Source organism: Phragmites australis, chromosome 11 (genome assembly GCF_958298935.1).
Source record: "Phragmites australis chromosome 11, lpPhrAust1.1, whole genome shotgun sequence".
Lineage (NCBI taxonomy): Eukaryota > Viridiplantae > Streptophyta > Magnoliopsida > Poales > Poaceae > Phragmites > Phragmites australis.
In genome coordinates this window covers 33,880,451-33,900,105 of record NC_084931.1, presented here as the reverse complement: position 1 = coordinate 33,900,105, position 19,655 = coordinate 33,880,451, and the positions used below count along the sequence as shown (strand labels likewise).

At 49.3% G+C, this 19,655-nt stretch overlaps 2 protein-coding genes across 2 annotated transcripts; one reads left to right on the top strand and one right to left on the bottom strand.

The window, feature by feature from the left end:
- Window positions 1-1,563: 1,563 nt before the first annotated feature.
- Window positions 1,564-2,875, top strand: LOC133884198 (uncharacterized). The gene is made up of 5 exons (XM_062323542.1): window positions 1,564-1,866; window positions 1,947-2,040; window positions 2,150-2,202; window positions 2,301-2,354; window positions 2,576-2,875. Exons 1-5 carry the CDS (start codon window positions 1,564-1,566, stop codon window positions 2,873-2,875), a joined length of 804 nt encoding a protein of 267 aa, XP_062179526.1.
- Window positions 2,876-9,882: 7,007 nt separating this feature from the next.
- LOC133885000 (probable inactive receptor kinase At2g26730) lies at window positions 9,883-17,090 on the bottom strand. Its single transcript, XM_062324619.1, has 2 exons — window positions 15,568-17,090; window positions 9,883-10,778 (listed from the first exon to the last, which is right to left on the bottom strand). Exons 1-2 carry the CDS (start codon window positions 16,937-16,939, stop codon window positions 10,111-10,113), a joined length of 2,040 nt encoding a protein of 679 aa, XP_062180603.1. The 5' UTR covers window positions 16,940-17,090; the 3' UTR covers window positions 9,883-10,110.
- Window positions 17,091-19,655: the final 2,565 nt, after the last annotated feature.

Sequence of the window (19,655 nt, the reverse complement as noted above, 5' to 3'; positions counted from 1 at the left end):
TGTCCAAACGGAACGTTATTTAGCAAAACAAGATCATCTCGATGAAATCTTCGCACCCGTGGTCTCCGATCAGCCATCTGAGCAACGGATGAAGAAGTAAAAAATTGCACTCCTCACGGATCTCGCGGTCTATCTAGACTTGTTCATTTTTGGGTATTACAAAATTGCATCTGAGCCTATGAAGAAACAAAGGATAAATAGATGAGAGTGGAGGGGGCCACCAAGTAGATTGTTTTGAGAAAATCGTGCCTTAGTTGATAGGAGGAAAATCAGGAGGGAATGAACTGATCTTCACAGTGATTGAGGAGTTGTGTGAGGCAACAAATAAACGGAGATTGAGCACAGAGAGAAAGAGACAGAGAAGCATGGGAAAAGCGAGAGAGCGAGAGAGGTGGTGGGGAGAGTGACTACTGTCTGAGAAGGGGAGAGTAAACGCTGCTACTTAGTTTCACCTAGTACAATTAACCCCTGCTAATTATACACTAAGTAGAATTTGCCCCCCCCCCACCTAATCTTTTGGGGGCCCTGTGCGGTCGCCCAGGCTGAACCCGCTATTCTACTGCCTTGCATTCTTTGTCCACCTCCTCAGCGTTGATGACACCGAATCTCTAGATTTTAAAACCCTCGTAACGTTTTTTTAACATTGTTGGTCAATCTCACCGTCATCGAACATGGCCACATACGGGGTGGACACAAATCGGAAATTTCTTAGGTCAAGCCACAATATAATCATGCCCAATGATTCTTTGAGAGAATGATATTTGGGATCTCACACCAAGTAATGACACTAGGATTGAAAATAGTAGTGTTCGCTTGTGCTACGATGTTACTCCTCCAACCGTTAAGAAGATAGTGATGGCGTGTGATGCCTTTTTTAGGATGTAATAACATGTGACACCCGTATGGCAGCGCTCTATAAAAAGCGGAGCATCATCACAGCCTCCGTTGCATCGCCACATTTTCCCTTCGTTCCCTTCTTCGCCTACTAGCCCTACCTTGCAATAGAACACCCGCATCAAAGAGGATGGCAACCTTTCTATGTACCATTCTTATTATTCTGTTGCTCTTGCAAATCCTATAGCACTCGACTCACCACCTTCACCGAAAATTCTCGGCACCTAACCAAACACTACTTAATAGCGCCGGCGCTCCTATTCTCAGATGGCCGCATCGCCGTCGACCATATGTCCTCGAAATCTCTTTCGCCGACAAGCCATGTTGTAGAAGGGAAACAGATGGCATTTCTTCCCAAAAAGAAACCCCCAACCATCCACATCATCGATCAACTTGCATCCATATCCAACATCCATCCGGCCTAGAGCACACATGATTCTCTCAAGGCCCCAAAAGCACCTCGGATCCCGCGGCCGCGCCGATCCGCACACCACAGCGCGTACCACCTCACAGATACGCCTCCCAACGGCAATCCGGCGGCGGGACGCGAAAGATATCTCCCGGCGCACGGTACAAGTGTCACGGCGCCCAGCAGTCGCCGAACGCTGGCGCTGACGCAGCGCGCGCTCACGTTTCCGGCGCCCGTTGCAGCCCGAAGCCTCGGTCCCCATGCCGCCCGCTGCAGCCCCCGGCTCCGCGGTGTGGTGCCCACATGATGCTTTCTACTGGCTCGCACCGCGTGCTCCCCGCACTATAAGATCGGCCGGCGGGCCGAGGCCCTCGTACAGCAGGCTGCAGGCAGCGGCAGGCATTCGCCGGCGGGTCGCCATCTGCCAGACAGCGAAGTACGTAGTACGTGGGAGCCGAGCAATGGCCGGGGGCGCGAGGCAGCCGTCGTACTACGCCGTGCTGGGCGTGGCGCGGGGCGCGTCCGCCGCCGAGATACGCGCCGCCTACCGCAAGCTCGCCCTGGTGAGTGCGTTTACTTTAGTTAGCAAACGGCACGATGGTCCACGTCTAACGTCGGCTGGTGCTGTGGAATTGAATCGCAGAAGTGGCACCCGGACAAGATCAAGATGGGAAGGGACCCTCGGGTGGCGGAGGAGGCCAAGGCCAGGTTCCAGCAGATACAGGAGGCATACGAAGGTACGCATATCTAGCTAACCTACACCTGCAGCACACCATGGAAATATAATGCTGAGTGCTGCGTGTAAATCGATCGATCGTTCTGCGTGCGTCCGCATGTATGTGGCAGTGCTGTCGGACGCGTCGAAGAGGGTGCTGTACGACAGAGACGAGGATGCCAAGGTCAGCGATGTGACGCGCGTGTACGTAGGAACTTAAATTACTTGCTGGATTCTTGGACTGACTGACTATATGTACGGTGGTGAATGTTTGTTTTTCAGGGGATGAACGACTTCGCCGGAGAAATGGTGGCGACGATGAGCAAGATGAACAAGGTAATTATTAATGTTCCTCAAGCATGCATGCACACAAGTCACTCACAAGTTACAAGAGGAAGCTAGATACATTATACTGAGACCAGTCACGACGACATCTCTGGATCTGCGAAGTAGACGAATCCTTTTCATATAATCAACTTCCATCGCGACTTGAGGGAGGCATCAGTGACAACAACTGAACTGACTCGTTGATTCGTGACTTGTTGCCACTCTCACAGGAGCCTGATGACGATTCCTTTGACGAGATCTTTAGCATGATTGACAAGATGACGCAGGGCTTCGGCGAGTCGCCGCCTAAGCCACCACGGAGGCCGAAGAAGCCGAGCTCGTCGTCGTCTCACTCCGAACCAGCAGTGCCGTTGTTCGGCGGGATGGCGGCCCCAATGGGCGGCCGCCCCCAGGCAGGACGAGGCCGGAACGCCGGCAACCAGGGTGCCGGCTCGTCCTCCCGCCGCCGTGCCGCCGCGCGCTCAGCAGCATGGATGGTGAACCTGTTCGGCCGCAAAGGCTCCATGTAGCGTTCGACTGTGTTAAGCTGAACCAAATAATTGTCGCCTCGTAGGGCTGGCTACCTAGCAAGCTGTAGTGGTGAAATAATAACAAGAGCCGTTTCGTCCATCCGTCAGATTGATCGCGCTCACAGCGATGCAGCACCGAAAGAAAGCGACAACTTTGGATGACTCTATACATACTTTGCATGCCTCGAACGAGAAGCAAACTATATATACTTGCATATATCGTTCGATCAGACAGCTGCAGGGTGCAGGCGAATGATCAATCTGCTCTGACAGCTAGGGTCTCATATGCAACGATAACTTTATGTAAAAGCTGGTAACCCCAGCAGATCTTGCTTTCTAAAAGAAAGCTGGGCCATGCCTTTGGTCTAAAATGGAAAAAGGATTACCTTTTCGAAGGGAAAAAATCACCCGATCGAATAAGGATGATTTCTTTTTGCCATGCCCGGACTACAGGATTTGGGAGCTGAGCGTGAACTTTGGATATGCCCCAGACCAGAATTGAGGTTCAGTGAGATACGATTTCCAGGTTCGCAGAGCAAGCACAGCAAGTGCTGATGACCAGCACGATGACCTATGCAATTACCCGGTCCTCGGCGCCCGTGCCAGCCGCCCATCTCCTCTATCATCTGGACAACGTCGGCGGCGCCCGGCCGCCTACGGCCAAATCACGGTGTGCTCCGACGCCCGTTGCATCATCCCAAGTTGAACTTCCTCCTTCACAGGGCTACGCCAACAGTGCGTCCCAGATGCTCCGAACGGCTGCTCAACAAGCGCGCCAGGCGCCGGCGGACGGCCGGCGAACAGGCAGGAGGAGGAGAGAGCACGAGCGAAACCATCCGCCGTAAACAGAGAGCTAATCAGTAAAGTAAAAAGTTCAAATTACTCCTATAAGCTATTTCTAGTGCTGGATAACCTCCGACCTTTAAAACCGTTTATTTAACTCTCTAAATTTTAAATATCTAATCACATAACTTTTAGAATGGTTTACAATAGCAGTTTTGATGATATTACTGCTACGTCACCTGTTTTTACCACGAGACTACCATATCATCTCTCATGCGTTTTAAAACCGAGTTAGCTTGACACTAACGGAACTCGTCGCATATGGTCTGAGTTGTTCGATCTGAGAGAGAGGATGATGGGAGGGAGAGAAAGGTAGAGAGAGGCGGACTGGAGGGAGGAGAGGCAGAGAGAGGTCGACCAGAGGGATAGAGAGGTTAGCAGGAGAGAGATGAACGAGAAAAATAGAATATGTGAGTTTGCTTACCACGTGTGCACTACTATATCAGCAAAAATGGTATTATAGGTTGCCACGTCAGTGAAATTGCCATTACGTCAGCAAAGCTACTGCGAAAAACCACTTTAAAGGATTATGTGATTCGATATTGAAAGTTGAGAGTTAAATAAGTCTTTTTAAAGTTCAGGATTATGTAGACAATAGGAGTACCGAGAAAGCACAAATAACCGTTGGATCAAAGCATGCGGTGTGGATCGGCGGCAATATAGTCCCTTGTATTATTCAGTTTGTTCTAGGCTAGCCCTTCCACCTTCCTCCCCTCCATCCTCGACGCAGCGGCGGCAACGGGACTGGAAGCGCTATTGAATCGAAATGCGGCGACTACGCATCCCTTAAAAGAATGTGGAGTAAAGATAATTTGCCAAACGCAAGATCCTCTTGGGATCACTTCTGTTTATATAGCAGGCATAACCAGTGGTGGATCGGTGATCCGTGAGTTCAGGTCAATAACCGTTCTACATGCAGAGCTAATCACCTATTGTGCAGGAGTGCGTGGTCACCAAGACGCGGTCATCACGGCGCCTCCAACTCCTATGGACTTGGTACTCAACGCTTGGTACTCAACGCACCCCCTGACAACTAGTCTATGAACATTGTTACAGTTACACAATTTCACTTCTTAACACACCCCCTCAATCACAGCTTGGTGATCTCAAGTTGAGATTGCGACAGATAGAAATGAGTGGTGATCTTGGCAGTGGCTTAGTGAAGACATCTGCAAGCTGATCTTTGGAGGAGATAAACCTGACTTCCATTGCCTTCCTTGCAACTTGCTCTCTGACAAAATGGAAATCCACCTCAATGTGTTTTGTTCGAGCATGAAACATGGGATTTGCAGTTAGATAGGTTGCTCCTAGGTTGTCACACCACAACAATGGCGCTTTGTGTTGAAATACACCCAATTCTTTCAGTAAAGATTGCAACCATATCAGCTCAGCTGTCACATTTGCAATAGCTTTATATTCAGCTTCAGTGCTGGATCTGGACACCGTAGCTTGCTTCCTAGAGCTCCATGACACCAAGTTTGATCCAAGAAATACTGCAAACCCGCTGGTTGATCTTCTATCATCAGGGCAACCTGCCCAGTCTGCATCTGAAAATGCACTGAGAGTACAGTGTGTTGAGCACTTCAGTTTCAGTCCAAAGTCAAGTGTTCCTTTGATGTACCTCAGCAAACGCTTGACTGCAGCCCAATGTAAATCTGTTGGTGACTGAATAAACTGACAAACTCGGTTGACTGCAAAGGACATATCAGGCCTTGTAATAGTCAGATACTGAAGGCCTCCAACAATACTTCTGTACTGAAATCTTTCAAGTTCAGACAATTGCTTCCCTTGATCTTTGGTCAGCTTTTCACTGGGAGACATAGGTGTAGATATTGGCTTACACCTATCCATCTTGGCTCTTTTCAGAAGATCTGAAGCATACCTATTTTGACACAGCAGCACACCATCCTTTTGTGGTTTGACTTGGATACCTAGAAAGTAATCCAATTTCCCCAAATCTTTGACAGCAAACTCATTTTTCAGTTGTTGAATTAGCTTTCTTGTAGCATCAGAAGATGAACTAACAATTATGATGTCATCCACATAAATCAGCATGTAAATTGTAATGCCTCCTTGTTTGAATATGAACAATGATGCATCTGCTCTTGAAGCACTGAAGCCCAGCTCATGCAGTTTGCTTGTTAACCTTGAATGCCAAGCTCGTGGGGCCTGTTTCAGGCCATATAGAGCCTTCTTCAATCTACAAACATAACCTGATGGCTGTCCTTTATCTTCATAACCTGGAGGCTGCCGCATGTGTACTTCTTCTTTCAGAAAACCATGAAGGAATGCGTTCTGAATATCTATCTGATGCATGGACCATCCTCTAGTGACTGCTAATGACAGAATTACACGCACTGTAGTTGGTTTGACAACTGGTGAGTAGGTGTCAAGAAAATCAACTCCATATTGCTGCTTAAACCCCTTTGCTACCAGCCTAGCTTTCAGCCTTTCAACTGAACCATCAGACTTTCTCTTTACTTTATACACCCATCTACTGTCAATGAGATTTATACCTTTCTTTAGGGGCACCAGTTCCCATGTGTCATTCTTCATCAAGGCTGAGTACTCAACATCCATAGCCTGCTTCCACCCTGGATCTTTCAAAGCTTGCTGTAGGCTGCTTGGTTCAGTGACTGACAGAGCTGAAACTGCACTTGTCGGATTTTCAGCAGTGGCCACTTCAGTGTTTAAGCCATACCGAACTGTTCCATCTGTAAACCTTTTTGGTTTCACAATATTATCACGAAGTCTGGTACGCATTGGATGGCCGGGCACTTGACCATCTGACTGTGCTTGACTTTGGTCAACATCTTCATCAGTATGGCTTAAGGTGGCAGCATTTTCTTCTGAATTTTCTGTCAGACCTGCAGGCAAGACACTACTAGGAGAGACATCAGAGTTAGGAGCAGAGTCAGTTGAGTCATTGCTAAGTTGAAAATCATTTACTACTGGTTCATGTGGGTTGTTGGATTGGATAGGTTCAATGTTCATGAGAGCGTGCTCGAGGTATACAGGCTGTTTAGTTGCAATGGGTAGCAGAGTTGGGTGATGTGTGATTTTCGGATTCAGAATTTCAGACACAGGCTGCACAGCAAAGGGAAACAAGTTTTCATCAAATATGACATCACGAGAGATGAAAATACGGCCTGTAGACCTATCAAAACACTTGTACCCTTTGTGTGATGAACTGTATCCCAAGAAGACACACTGCTTGGATCTGAAATTCAGCTTCTTTGAGTTATAAGCTCTGAGGTTTGGCCAGCAGGCACAACTGAAAATACGAAGAATTTTGTAATCAGGCTTAGAACCAAAAAGCTTGTGAAGAGGTGTGTCATTGTGTATGGTGGGTGTAGGCATTCTGTTAATGAGATAACAGGCTGTGTGAAAAGCCTCATCCCAAAACCTAAGTGGCATTTTGGCCTGAGCAAGAAGAGTGAGACCAGTTTCTACTATGTGTCTGTGTTTTCGCTCAATAACACCATTCTGTTGGTGTGTGTGAGGGCAAGAGATCCTGTGTTCTATTCCTGATCTAGTGAAGTACTGATGGAGTCGATGATACTCTCCCCCCCAGTCAGACTGAACTGATCTAATCTTGGTGTTGAGCAGGGTTTCAACGTGTTTCTGAAACTGAAGAAAAACATATTCAACTTCACTTTTGTGTTTCAGAAAGTAAATCCACACATGTTTGCTGTAGTCATCAACAAAGGACACATAGAATTTGGCATTATGAACAGAAGAAATAGCAGGGCCCCAAACATCTGTGTGTATTATTTGCAAAGGAAAGGAAGATGCATTGGTTGATGAAGAAAAAGGTAGCTGGTGTGCTTTGCCTTGCTGGCAAGCATCACAAACAGATGGGGACTCTCTGTCACTAACTACAGCTAACTGATTATTCTGCAGAACTCGATTAACTATTGAAGAAGCAGGATGACCCAGCCGTCGATGCAAGTGCTCCCTTGTGACTCTGGCTGACATGAGTACCTGGCTGGGCCTTTTATTCTGAAGAATGTAGAGGCCATTCCTACATCTTCCTTGCGCCAGTGTGATCCTCGTGTTTCGATCCTTAACATAGAAAGAATTTGGATGAAACTCAACGAAGGCATTGTTATCAGTGGCCAATTTTCTAACAGACAGTAAGTGACGATTTATCTCAGGAGCATGAAGGATATGTCTCAGATATAGGGGACGAATTGAACCAGTAATAAAAGAATTTCCAACATGAGCAATTGACAAACCTGATCCACTCGCTACCTGAATGTGATCACCTCCATTGTAGTTCTCCCTTGTCGTCAGTCTTTCCAGATCGTGGGTGATGTGGTCCGTTGCTCCAGAGTCAACATACCAGTTCGGATCGACAGTGTAACCATTGGTGGAGGCTGCAGCCGCGACCTTGGTGGCGTCGTCGGCCTGGTAGCTGTGATCGAAGCGATACCAGCAGCGGAGGGCGTCATGACCGTTCTTGCCACAGACTTGGCATGTCTCCTTGTTGCCGCCGCCACGGCCGCTGCCGCGACCGCCGGGAGCGCGGTTGTTGTTGACGCGCCCCCTGCCTCGATTGTTCCGGCCGCCGCCGCCGCGCCCTTGGCTTCTGTTGGCGACATTGGCCGTGATCTGAACTTCAATGTTGTTGTGCTCGATGCGCATCTCATAATTCAACATGTGAGCATACACATCGCTGACAGAGTATTGATCTGTGCGTGTGGTGATGCTCGTCACCAGGGAGTCGTACTCGCTCCCAAGTCCGCGCAGGAGGTAGGCGATGAACTCTTCGTCCTCAAGGGGCTTGCCGATGGCGGCTAGTGTGTCGGCGAGGCGCTTCATCTTGCGGTAGTAGTCACTGACGTTGTTGTCCTTCTTCTGGGTCGTGGCAAGCTGCATGCGTATCTGCATGATGCGCGCACGCGAGCTCGCCGCAAAGGTCTTCTCCAGCTCGCGCCAGGCTTGACGTGAGGTGGTCACGCCGATGAGAGTGCTGAGCACCTCCTCGGTCACTGAGGAGATGATGCCGCTTAGCACGAACTGATCTTGATGGTACCAGACGGTGTAGTCCGGGTTGACGGCGAGCCTGCGACGCCCTTCTTCTTCGACATGGATTGTCTGGCTTGGTTGCGGAGTTGATCCGTCAACGTAGCCGAGAAGACCTTGGCTCCTCAGATATGGTAAGATCTGAGTCTTCCATAGGAGATAATTCTCCTGGGTTAGCTTCACATGGATCATGTGGCTGAATGATGGCGCAGGCATGGTGCCGATTTGGGCAGCAGCAGCAGACGATGAGGAATTTGCGGTGGTTGTGGAAAACGGCGATCCTGTCATGGCTAAGCAATCAGATCGTGGCTCTGATTACCATAAAAGAATGTGGAGTAAAGATAATTTGCCAAACGCAAGATCCTCTTGGGATCACTTCTGTTTATATAGCAGGCACAACCAGTGGTGGATCGGTGATCCGTGAGTTCAGGTCAATAACCGTTCTACATGCAGAGCTAATCACCTATTGTGCAGGAGTGCGTGGTCACCAAGACGCGGTCATCACGGCGCCTCCAACTCCTATGGACTTGGTACTCAACGCTTGGTACTCAACGCACCCCCTGACAACTAGTCTATGAACATTGTTACAGTTACACAATTTCACTTCTTAACATCCCTTCGTTCCAAATCTGATCGGCCTTGCCTGACGAGCGCGGCAGGCGTCGGCGTCGGCGTCCGCGGCCCTCTGGGGGTTGCCGCCGCCGCCGAGGGAGAAGTAGCGGGCTGTGGTCTGTGGGGTTTCGGTCCCCGGAGAGCTATGGCTTGAGGCCTGCCCCTACATTCCACGATGCGATGGCTCGCCGAATCCGTGGTGTGGTGTGGTGTGCAGATCTGTTTTCTGTTTGATACTTTGCTTCGATTTCTCTTGCTCAGAGTAAGCTTCAGGGAGACAACCGAGTGTAAGGTGTTGGCCTCATCAAGTTAGAACGATTTCATTCCGTCATGTCTTGAATTCTGATCGAAGCACTGGTGCAGACTAACTGTTCACTGAGCTAGTACGATTGCCAATTCTGCAGAGCAGCACACACAAAGTGACCCAAGTGCTTGCTCATCATGATCCAAGCTCTTAGCTATGGTCGATTCATTGGAATTTGGAGCAGACACTTCATTGTGATCATCACAACTTCGCAGGAGCAGAAATGAACGGGAGACATTGTTACATTTACTTCGAGAAACGAAGACAGGGAGAGAGAAAAAATGTATCATAGTGTTTGATTGACAACAATGGATGCCTGATAGCCTGAGTTAGAGAGCGAAAACAAAGCTAAAATCCGAGGAAAGGAAACAGCTTTCCCCTATGAGATACACGTAACACGAGCCACGAGCTTACGAATTTACCCTGCATTGCCGCTGCACCAGCGGAGTCACGGCGTCGCGCCAGCCGCCGCCGTGCCCCTCGACCGCTCCTCCTCCGACGCCCCCCTTGTTCCCTCGCTCTCCTCCGTCGTTGTGCGCCCGTGCCCGCCGCCGATATCCTCTATCATCCTGACGACGTCGGCGGCGTCCGGCCGCGCGTCCGGCGCGGTGGCCACGCACGCCATGGCCACCTGCAGCAGCGCCACCATCTCCTCCTCCGCGCTCCCCCCCAGCCGCACCAGCTCGGCGTCGAACACCTCGGCCGTCCACTCCTCCCGTACCACCGACTGCACCCACCGCGGGAGGTCCACCACGCCCTCGCCGTCCAGGGACGCGTGGTGCGACGGGGACTTGCCCGTGAGGAGCTCGAGGAAGAGCACCCCGAGCGAGTACACGTCCGACCTGAGCGTCGGGCAGCGCGCGTCCACGAGCTCCGGGGCGCGGTAACCAGCGCCGGCGCTGGAGTGCGCGAGGGGCGCGGCGGAGACCTGGTGGAGGCAGTAGTCGGAGAGCGCGGCGGCGTCCTGGTCCGGCCGGAGCAGGAGGTTGGAGGACTTGACGTTGCCGTGCGCGAGGCTGTGCGCGGTGTGCAGGTGCGCCACGCCGCGCGCGGCGCACAGCGCGGCGCTCATGCGAGCCTCCCAGTCCATCGGCGTCCGGCCGGTGCCCCGGCTTCCTGTGGCAAAATCACGGTGAGCATCTCCGACGACATAACAATGTACAGACAGAGAAATCACTATGCCACGCTAGTAAACTGTTATTTTCAGCAAGGATAAATTGTACTACTATTATACAGCAAAAAAATCAGATTTTCTTTAACTAATTCGTGTGAATGCGTAATTTGTTTATACCAGTAACTCAGTTGAACAAAAGAAAGAAATAAAACGTTAATAACCGGATAAAGATTACGTAGCTAGTCGTTGTCCATGGAATCATCAGTGACGCAGAATTACGACTTCAACAGAAATTCAGTGATGCATGTACAGTATCCCACTCTTTTTCAAATACATTTAGGCAGCAAAATGGTCAAGGGAACCAAAGTAAGAGCAGTTGGTAGAGCGACTAAACACGAGCAGGAGTAGCTTTCTAAGAAATACATCAAGCATTCAAGCCTGCAGGTGTCACAGCTAGGTCTGATTATTCATAGCAGCATGATAAGGCCAACAAACACACTGTATGATTGGAAATCGTCAATACTAGCATACATGTATGACAGCGCATCTGACGTTAACGATCAATCAAAACCTTAGACTTGTCGCCCTGCTTTGATCAGAGTTTTCAGACACACGGCAACCGGAAGTTGGTGGTCAGGGTAAGAACTAGAAAGGAACTGCACTGGGGAGGGGGGATGATGTGACACCTATTGTTCTCCTCTCCTTTGATCTCTTTGTTGTGTGGGCTCCATCATCATCCTAACCTCTTGCCCCGTTCTCACTCGCCCACTCCGCTCGAAACTGCCACACGACTCGGCCCCCATTTTCTCAACCGCCCCTCCCTCCATAAAACGCCGTCCCGATCAGGGGTCGGGCTTTTTTGCACCATACTGCGCCCAAAGCCCCGATTCTCATCGTGGTTCCCTCACTTGAGAGCTCCCGAGCCACCATCGAACTCCACCAAAAATCCCTTGCCATCGTCATGCAGCTCGAGCCTTCCCCGGCGCCATTCGAGCGTGCAACATTGTTCTATGTTCACATCTCGACGTCCTTGACCAAACGTCGTTGAGCTTTATCCACCGCACGAAGCTCTAGCCGTCGCCGAAGCCTCGCCGTTAAAGCTTGACACCGTCAGGACACCTCGAGTCGCCCTGACTCCGTCCAAGCCATCAAACGGACTCAGCGTCAACCATACACTGTCCTCCGCCACTCGCCATCGAAGCTCGGGTCCCGCGACGAGGTTTCCTCTCTTCTCCGACTGTGCGCTGCTGTTCGAGCCCGCCGTCGGTTATGAGGTTGACCTAGCTCCCACCGTACGATTCCGCGTGTAGGGCCGAGATTAGATCAAGGGCATACCTCTTCGCTAGCCAATAATATCGTGCCATGTGTCCTCTTTAACTCAGTCAGCTTATGAGAGCCACGCCAGTATGCCATGTTAACATTATTGTCCTACGTGGCAAGCCACGTCACCCTCCCGAGCCACATCAGTTTGCTGACGTCATAATTACCCCTAAACTTTTTTGTTTTCATAAGCACTATTTATTTTACATTTAGCCCCTTGAAATTTTATTTATTTGTATATAGGTCCCTGGACTTCTACAAATAAGCCCCTATAACTTCAAACATTTATAACATTTTCGCTATAGCTCCGTTTTAGACGATTCTTGCGCTCCCGCGATCGTAGTAACGAGTACTATCTGTTAGTAAGCTTTTTATAGTGCTTTTGCTGCTGTTTGGTATGTTATTCTTAGTGTTTCCTTTTTATTGTTTGTTGGTAGTCCCCGTGATTAGTCGATAACGTTCCAGAACAGTTCGAGGGACTTCAAGATCAAGATTTTGAATATCATTGAGCAGCATCTAGGCAAGTGTCCTTGATCACATTGACCCTACTGTAGGAAAGTGTGTCTTTTACTTTTAGTTGCATGCTTTATCAAAATGAATCCCATTGTTAGAGTTTACAAGATACTTCAATGATTATTCTTGTCGCTTGTACTTTAGGTGTCGAGGGTAGAAATGCTTAGTCGTTCTGTCGAGTCAGGTGGTTTAAATGTTAATCTGATTAATGGTCTATGCAACATGAACTGGTTTGGGTAATTTTTTGTAGCAACATGAAACAAATGGATTCTGAGCAGGAGGTGGTATAATGATGGTGCGGGTATGTACTATGGGTTAGTGGTAGTACCTGCTTGGGATCCTAAGGACCGATTCTTTAAGCATGTAACTCGGTTGAACAGTGCAACCATAAGCCTAGGGCTTATATGGGTACGGTCTGATCAATTAATAGCCACCTCTCTAATCATGTAGGCACCAGTGGACAATTGAGTGGCACAAGAGGGGGCCTCTGTAGTGATAAAATCACTGTTAGCGGTGAAACCTTAGTAGGTGCTTACGAGTCGGTGGGAGCTTTATAAAGACCTTGTAGTAATGTCCTAGTAGCACAACATAGGAAGTGTGCAAGTGCTTAATCAACATGGTAACATGGAGATTGTCAAATGGTAATGCGGGTGATGAAATTACGACTCGTGGATAAAGTATGCAAACTCTGCAGAGTATAAAACTGATCAGTCGTGCTCACGGTCAAGAGCGGTTTGGACTTCTTAATTAGTGGGGGATCTTGGATGGTTGGTTCTGATAGTCGAGTGGTGGTAACCCGATGAGTTGGTAGTCAGATATGAAATATCCAGTGAGCTTGATAGTCGGATAAAATCCAATGAGCTGTTCTTGTGAAGTCAGTGTTGTCACACATAGTAAATATGGCTGCTATGTCTTTTTGAGTCCTATGTTAGGATGTTATAGATGCAGTAAATCTGAGTCAATGCTTTCTTATCTAAACCCTCATGTCATGCTTTCCCACATTTGCGGAGTACGATGTGTACTAACACTTGCTATTTTCAATAATTAATGTTGCTTAATTGGAGAAGACAACGTAGAGATCCAAGAAGCTAAAGACTATAATGACGATGGAACATTCTAGGTTGCGTTGCCCCCAGTCGATTGCCTATGTTATGCTCTGAAGTTTCATTAAAGTGTTCTCGTGTTCTTCCACTGCTGTTTAAAACTCTAGTATTTATTTTTATAAAGTTATTTTTTTCGTTATAGAACTGTATATCACTTACAATATCACCGTATATATAATAAAACTGATAATATCTCTCTCACACACATATATATATACATACATATATATATATATACATATATATATATATACATATACATATATATATATATATATAACACCTGATTATTATTTTTAAAAACCGGACGTGACAATTGAGCAGCACCAGTTTTTGAATGGCAGTGATCGCATCCGAGCTAGTATTCAGATGCATTTTCTCATGGTGCTTATATGTACAAAACCTGATAGCGAAAACTGTCCTCTACACGGCGACGCCATGGACCGGACAGTTTCTTCGCAAGAATTCAAAACTGGGGACGCCATCACGGATAAACGATGGCTACGGGACCATAGATTTAGATTTCAGTCGCTTTCAGATGATTGGCCCTAGCCATTAGGAATCTGGATTCTGAAAAACGCTAGTTAAATTGCAAAATGCCTCCTGTCAATCCCTTTCCTAGGATTCGATGCTAAGGGCTATTTATTTCAGCGGGGATTTTGAAAAACGGTTTATAGATTATGAATTGTAAATAGCTAGATTATATAAAGTTAGATTATGAAAAACTTTAAGATTGTGAATTTAAAAAATTTTGATGAACAATTCAGCAAAATAGACTTTCATAATATATAAAAAGCTAAAGAACATCAGTTTCTTGGATTCCTATGACCCAATGAGTAAATTGTAAAAAACTATGTCAAAAAATTACTTATTTGTTCTTAACTTCAAATTATAAAAACGGAAAACTAAAAATCAAAACCGAAACAAACAAACCCTAGGCCGTAAGCTGACCGCATTGTTTGTTTCTGACAAGTTGAATGAATGATTGGAAGAGGTCATGTGCTCCTTTTAGCATGAGTAAAAGTTACACGCATCGACCCATCATTCTACACCACTCAACATCACAATACACCGGAGGGTTAGCTTAAATCATTACTTCTTGATGCAAACGACGATGCTGAAGGCCAAGAACAGTGTTGCTCTCCTCTTCTGCTGTGTTGATCTGAACATGAACAACGGTGCTCCTCTAAGACCATGCTTCATCTACACTCCAAAGTAGTACTAGTACAGTTCGTTAGAGCAACGTACCTGGAACATTCACCAGAAAAGAAAAAAAGCCGTACCTGTCTGCACTGCACGTCGCTTGCGTGCAGAGCAAACTAGTGTAGTGAATTGAGTGCTCCAGACAAACACGGATGTCACTGCTGCTACTCTTCTCGTACCTATCACAGTACAGTAACCCTCTTCATCGGACATCGGTAGCAGACGGTACAGAGTTGCCGTATCCATCCATGATCTATCCCAGGCAATAATGTCGGCAGGGCAGGACATGCCGCCGGCAATTCCCACTCGAGCTCATCTTCGGAAAACGAGCTCAGCAGCAGTCCATTCTCCGTCACTTCACTCTGTCAGCCCACTCGCCTCGCACTGCTTGTCAAATAGTAGCACATCTCATGCTCGTGTCTTTCGTCTCTCTCACAGTGCTGTGCCACTCACTCACCATGCGACCCATGCCTAAAAGGAAACAACGTCTACTGTAGTAAACACTAGAGGAACGTGCAGAAATCGCGGGAATTACGCACAATGGCAGCCAAAAGCGCGCGAATTACTACCATACCGAGAAATTTAACGCGGCAATGGCGAGTGGTAAGTGGAACAAACGGCAATAGCTGGAGATAAGGCGCTGATCACTGACCGTGGAGCCGGGCGGAGAGGCTGCCGCCGGGGAGGTAGTCGCAGACCAGCAGCTTCTCGTCCTTGGAGTAGTAGTACCCGCGCACGGGCAACAAGTTCCGGTGCTCCACGCCGGCCGCCGCCTCCACGCACGCCGCGAACTCCCGCCGCGCCGCGGACACGTCCCGCAGCCGCTTCACCACCACCGTCGTCCCCTCCTCCAGCGTCGCCTTGTACGACGTCCCCAGGCTCCCCTTCCCCAGCACCTCCGCCGACGCGCGCAGCAGGTCCTCCAGGTCGAAGCTGTAGTGCTGCCCCGCCACCGCGGCGAGCTTCCCCACGAACACCAGCCGGCTCCGCTCCGGCGTGCCCCCAGCCGCTGCTGCGGCGAAGCTGATCTCCTTTGAAGAGGAAGTGAACTCGCCGCCCATCTCCCCCCACGCCGTCGACGGGGTCAGGCCCCTGGTGGTCGGTGTCGCCGCCTTGCCATCCTCAGCGTTCGCTGTCCGCCGGTGGTGAACCGCGCACAGTACCAGCAGCACCAGAGCTAGCAGAGCAGCCGCCCCGGCGCCCACCGCAATGGCCGCGACCGCCGCGCCGGTCAGCTTATTTTTCTTCTTGGACACCGGGACGACGGCGCCGCCGCCTCCTCCACCGGGAGAGGGCGCCGGGGACGGGAAGAAAGGCTGGCATGGCCGGTCCAGGAGGGGCTTGCCGCAGAGGTGGAGGTTGCCGGCAAAGGACTCCGGCGGGAAGCGCGCCAGGGAACTGGGGATGGAACCGTTGAGATCGTTGTAGGACACGTTAAACACCTCGAGCCGCCGGATGCTGATGCTGGGGAGGTTGCCGGAGAGGCGGTTGCCGTCCAGCCTCAGCGACCGCAACTTGGTCAGGTTGTTGAGCGCGAACGGGACGGCGCCGGAGAGGTTGTTGTGGGACAGCGCGAGGTGCTCGAGCACCGAGAGCCTCCCGACCTCGGCGGGGATGGCGCCGGAGAGCAGGTTGCCCTGCAGGTACAGCGACCGGAGCTGCGGGAGGGAGAAGAGGTCGCCGGGGATGTCCCCGAACAGGCGGTTGGACCGCAGCGAGATGACCTGCAGGCCTTGCAGCTGGCCGAGCGTGCCCGGTGGCAGGCGGCCGATGAGCCCGACGCCCGGGAGGCGGAGGTCGACGACCGTGCCGTTGGCCTTGTCGCATGTGACGCCGACCCAGGTGCACGCTGGTACGGACGCGTTCCACCCAAGCGCCCGCTCGTGCGGCGTTCCGGCAAGGAACGCCTGCAGCGCGGACCGCTCCCGCTGCGGCGGCTCCGCGGAGGCGCAGCGGGGCCCGAGCGCGGCGACGGCAGCCAGCGCCAGAAGCACCGCCGTCACGTACACCCGGGGCACGCCCATTTGCGTTGCACCGGATGGGACAGGGTTACTGGTTGGATGGGCGCGCGCGTGACGGAGTCCGAGACATTGGATCGGGTGGACAATGTTGAGCAGGGACGAGACGAGGCGAGTTTTTCTTTGGTTTTATGCGCGGCGCGGCTTGGCTCGGCTCGGCTGCCGGGCGCGGGAGGTCGTCGTCCAGCCTCCCTCCCAAAGAAATCTTCAGGGCAGGGCACTAGTCTTAACATTCTGGTCAAACATTGTCGTCACACAGTCACTGTATAGTTGATTTACTACTTACTGCTGCAGCTGCTGCTGCTTGGTTAAAGCGAACAACTATGCTCGCGGCCGGATGTGCTCACTGGTCGTGGCCGACGGAGACGGAGACAGCAGGCAGAGGCAGAGGCAGGTTTAAAGCCCAAAGGTGCAAGTCACTTCAGTATATTATGCTACCTGGCCATTTAGCCGTAGCTTAACCAAAAGCTCGCATCAAGATTCAAAGCACACCAGAGACGTCGAAATCGAACCCCTCCATCGGATTGGATTCTAGCCGTGGGTCGGAAGCAACGGATCCATCGACCACACCAGCCCAGATGATGGCCACCCCACCGGCCCTACACAGACAGGTTCGACTTCTTTCCTACAACATCCACGACACGCCGGCGCCTTGCTGCCTGCCTCGAGCTATTTCCTTTTCAGCTCCATCGATTGACCCGGCTCGCGTCATGATGGCCGCTCCGTTTGGCAATCATGGTGATCGATTAAAAATTGGTGATCGATCCAGGAGCTTGGCACCAACTCCCTTCCAGAGTGGAGTACTAGTCTCTCAAGAATCTGACGCTGAAATTCAGGCTTTAATTCGAACCCATTGCAGAGTCACTACGATGGGTAATCCTCGCGCATCAGATATTCAGATCATTGTACCGAGTCCATGTCTCTTTGTTGAGCCGCAAGCAACTGGGCTGGCTGCAAACCTGACCTGATCTTTTTGCTGTGTGTCTGTCCCTTCCCTGCCCCGAGAAACAATACCACTATCAACCCAACCCATGGTTCTACAAAGTTATGCTGCTTCAGCAGCTAGCAGCCTAGCAGGGCACAAGTGCACAAGAGCACAAGAGCAGAAACCACCCAGACCTTAGAAGACAACAAATGATACCTCACCGCAGCTAGATCTGCCATACTGCATAAACACGATTGCTTTAAAAAAAAAAAGTATATTCAGGAGGCCCTATCTTACAGACTGCAATACCATGACAGAGTTGTAATCAGAAAGGCACACGTGGCGTCACCGTTAGCTTAAGTGAACTAGGTTACCATGTCAGCACAGCTGGACATAAAACTATTACCAGCTACAAGGAGCTCATCGTGCTTTTGCTGTTTATCTCACAAGCGCGTACTTAGCAAGAAGGCCGGAAAGCTGAAGGAATGAGTGACACACCCGGTTTCAAAAGGATCAAATAGATATATTCTATATATCATAATCAAGTTTCGTACACACAATGATTTCATAAGTGATAATATAACCGTGTTATTACATAACGATAAGATTCATTAAAAAAGATATGTAGGTTTTAAAGAAAATACTAAGATAACTTTCAGTGATAACAAGTCCTTCATCCATCTACAAGCGTTGTCCAGGGAGCGTCCGCCTCGAACATTGTCTTTAAGTCAATATCTTTCTTCGTCTAAAACTCGGCTCCATCAGTTGAGATGTCCTCAAAGTCCACACCTTCTTAGCAGCATCAAGAGGTTGTGAGAAAGCAGATGTGAGTATATGGAATACTCAGTATGTGTGAGAAAACATATCATGAAGGCTTAAGGTTACAAAGTCTTAACTCAGGTTTACTGCATCTATATAATAAGGACTTAGCAATTCTATTTACTCTGTGTGATGACTCTAATATTAACAGAACAGCTCATCGGATTCATCCGACTACCAGATCTCCCATATATAGCTACCAACTCATCGAGGTACTACCACCCGACTACCCAAAACCAACCATCCAAGATCCCCACTAATCATGAAGAAGTCTAACCCGCTCTTACTGTGAGCACAACTGATCGATCAATTTTATATTCTGCAGTGGTTGCATACTTTATCCACGAGTTGTGATTCCCGTTTTACTTTACACTTCCGAGGTGTAGAGCCGAGGTTTCACTACAAGGCATGTACAAAACGCTTGCACCCACTAAGGTTTTATCGCTAAAAGGGATTCCATCCACTGCAGAGACCCTCTTTTGTGCCACTCAACTGGCCACTGATGCGTACAGAATAAGGAGGATATCTAATTAATTGGCCAAACCGTACTCATATAAACCTCGTGGTTACGCTGTTTAGTCGGGTTACATGCTCCACAAATCGGTCCTTAGGATCTAAAGCATGTATTCACACATCACACAATACGCACACATCAACCATACCAACCAAACCAACCTGCCTAGATACCTATGTTCTATGTTGCTACAAAAGATTACTCAAACCGATTCATGTTGTATAGACCATTAATCAAATTAACATCTATCCCACCTGACTTGACAATACAACTAAATATTTCTACCCTTGACACCCAGCTACAACACCGACGACAAGGATCATCATGGAAAATACTAATAAACCTAAACATAGGATTCATATTGACAAGCATGCAATTAAAAAGTAAAAGACACTATTCGACAACATGTTCAATGTGATCAAGGACACATGCCTTCAATAGCGGACTACTCAAACTCTTCAAAA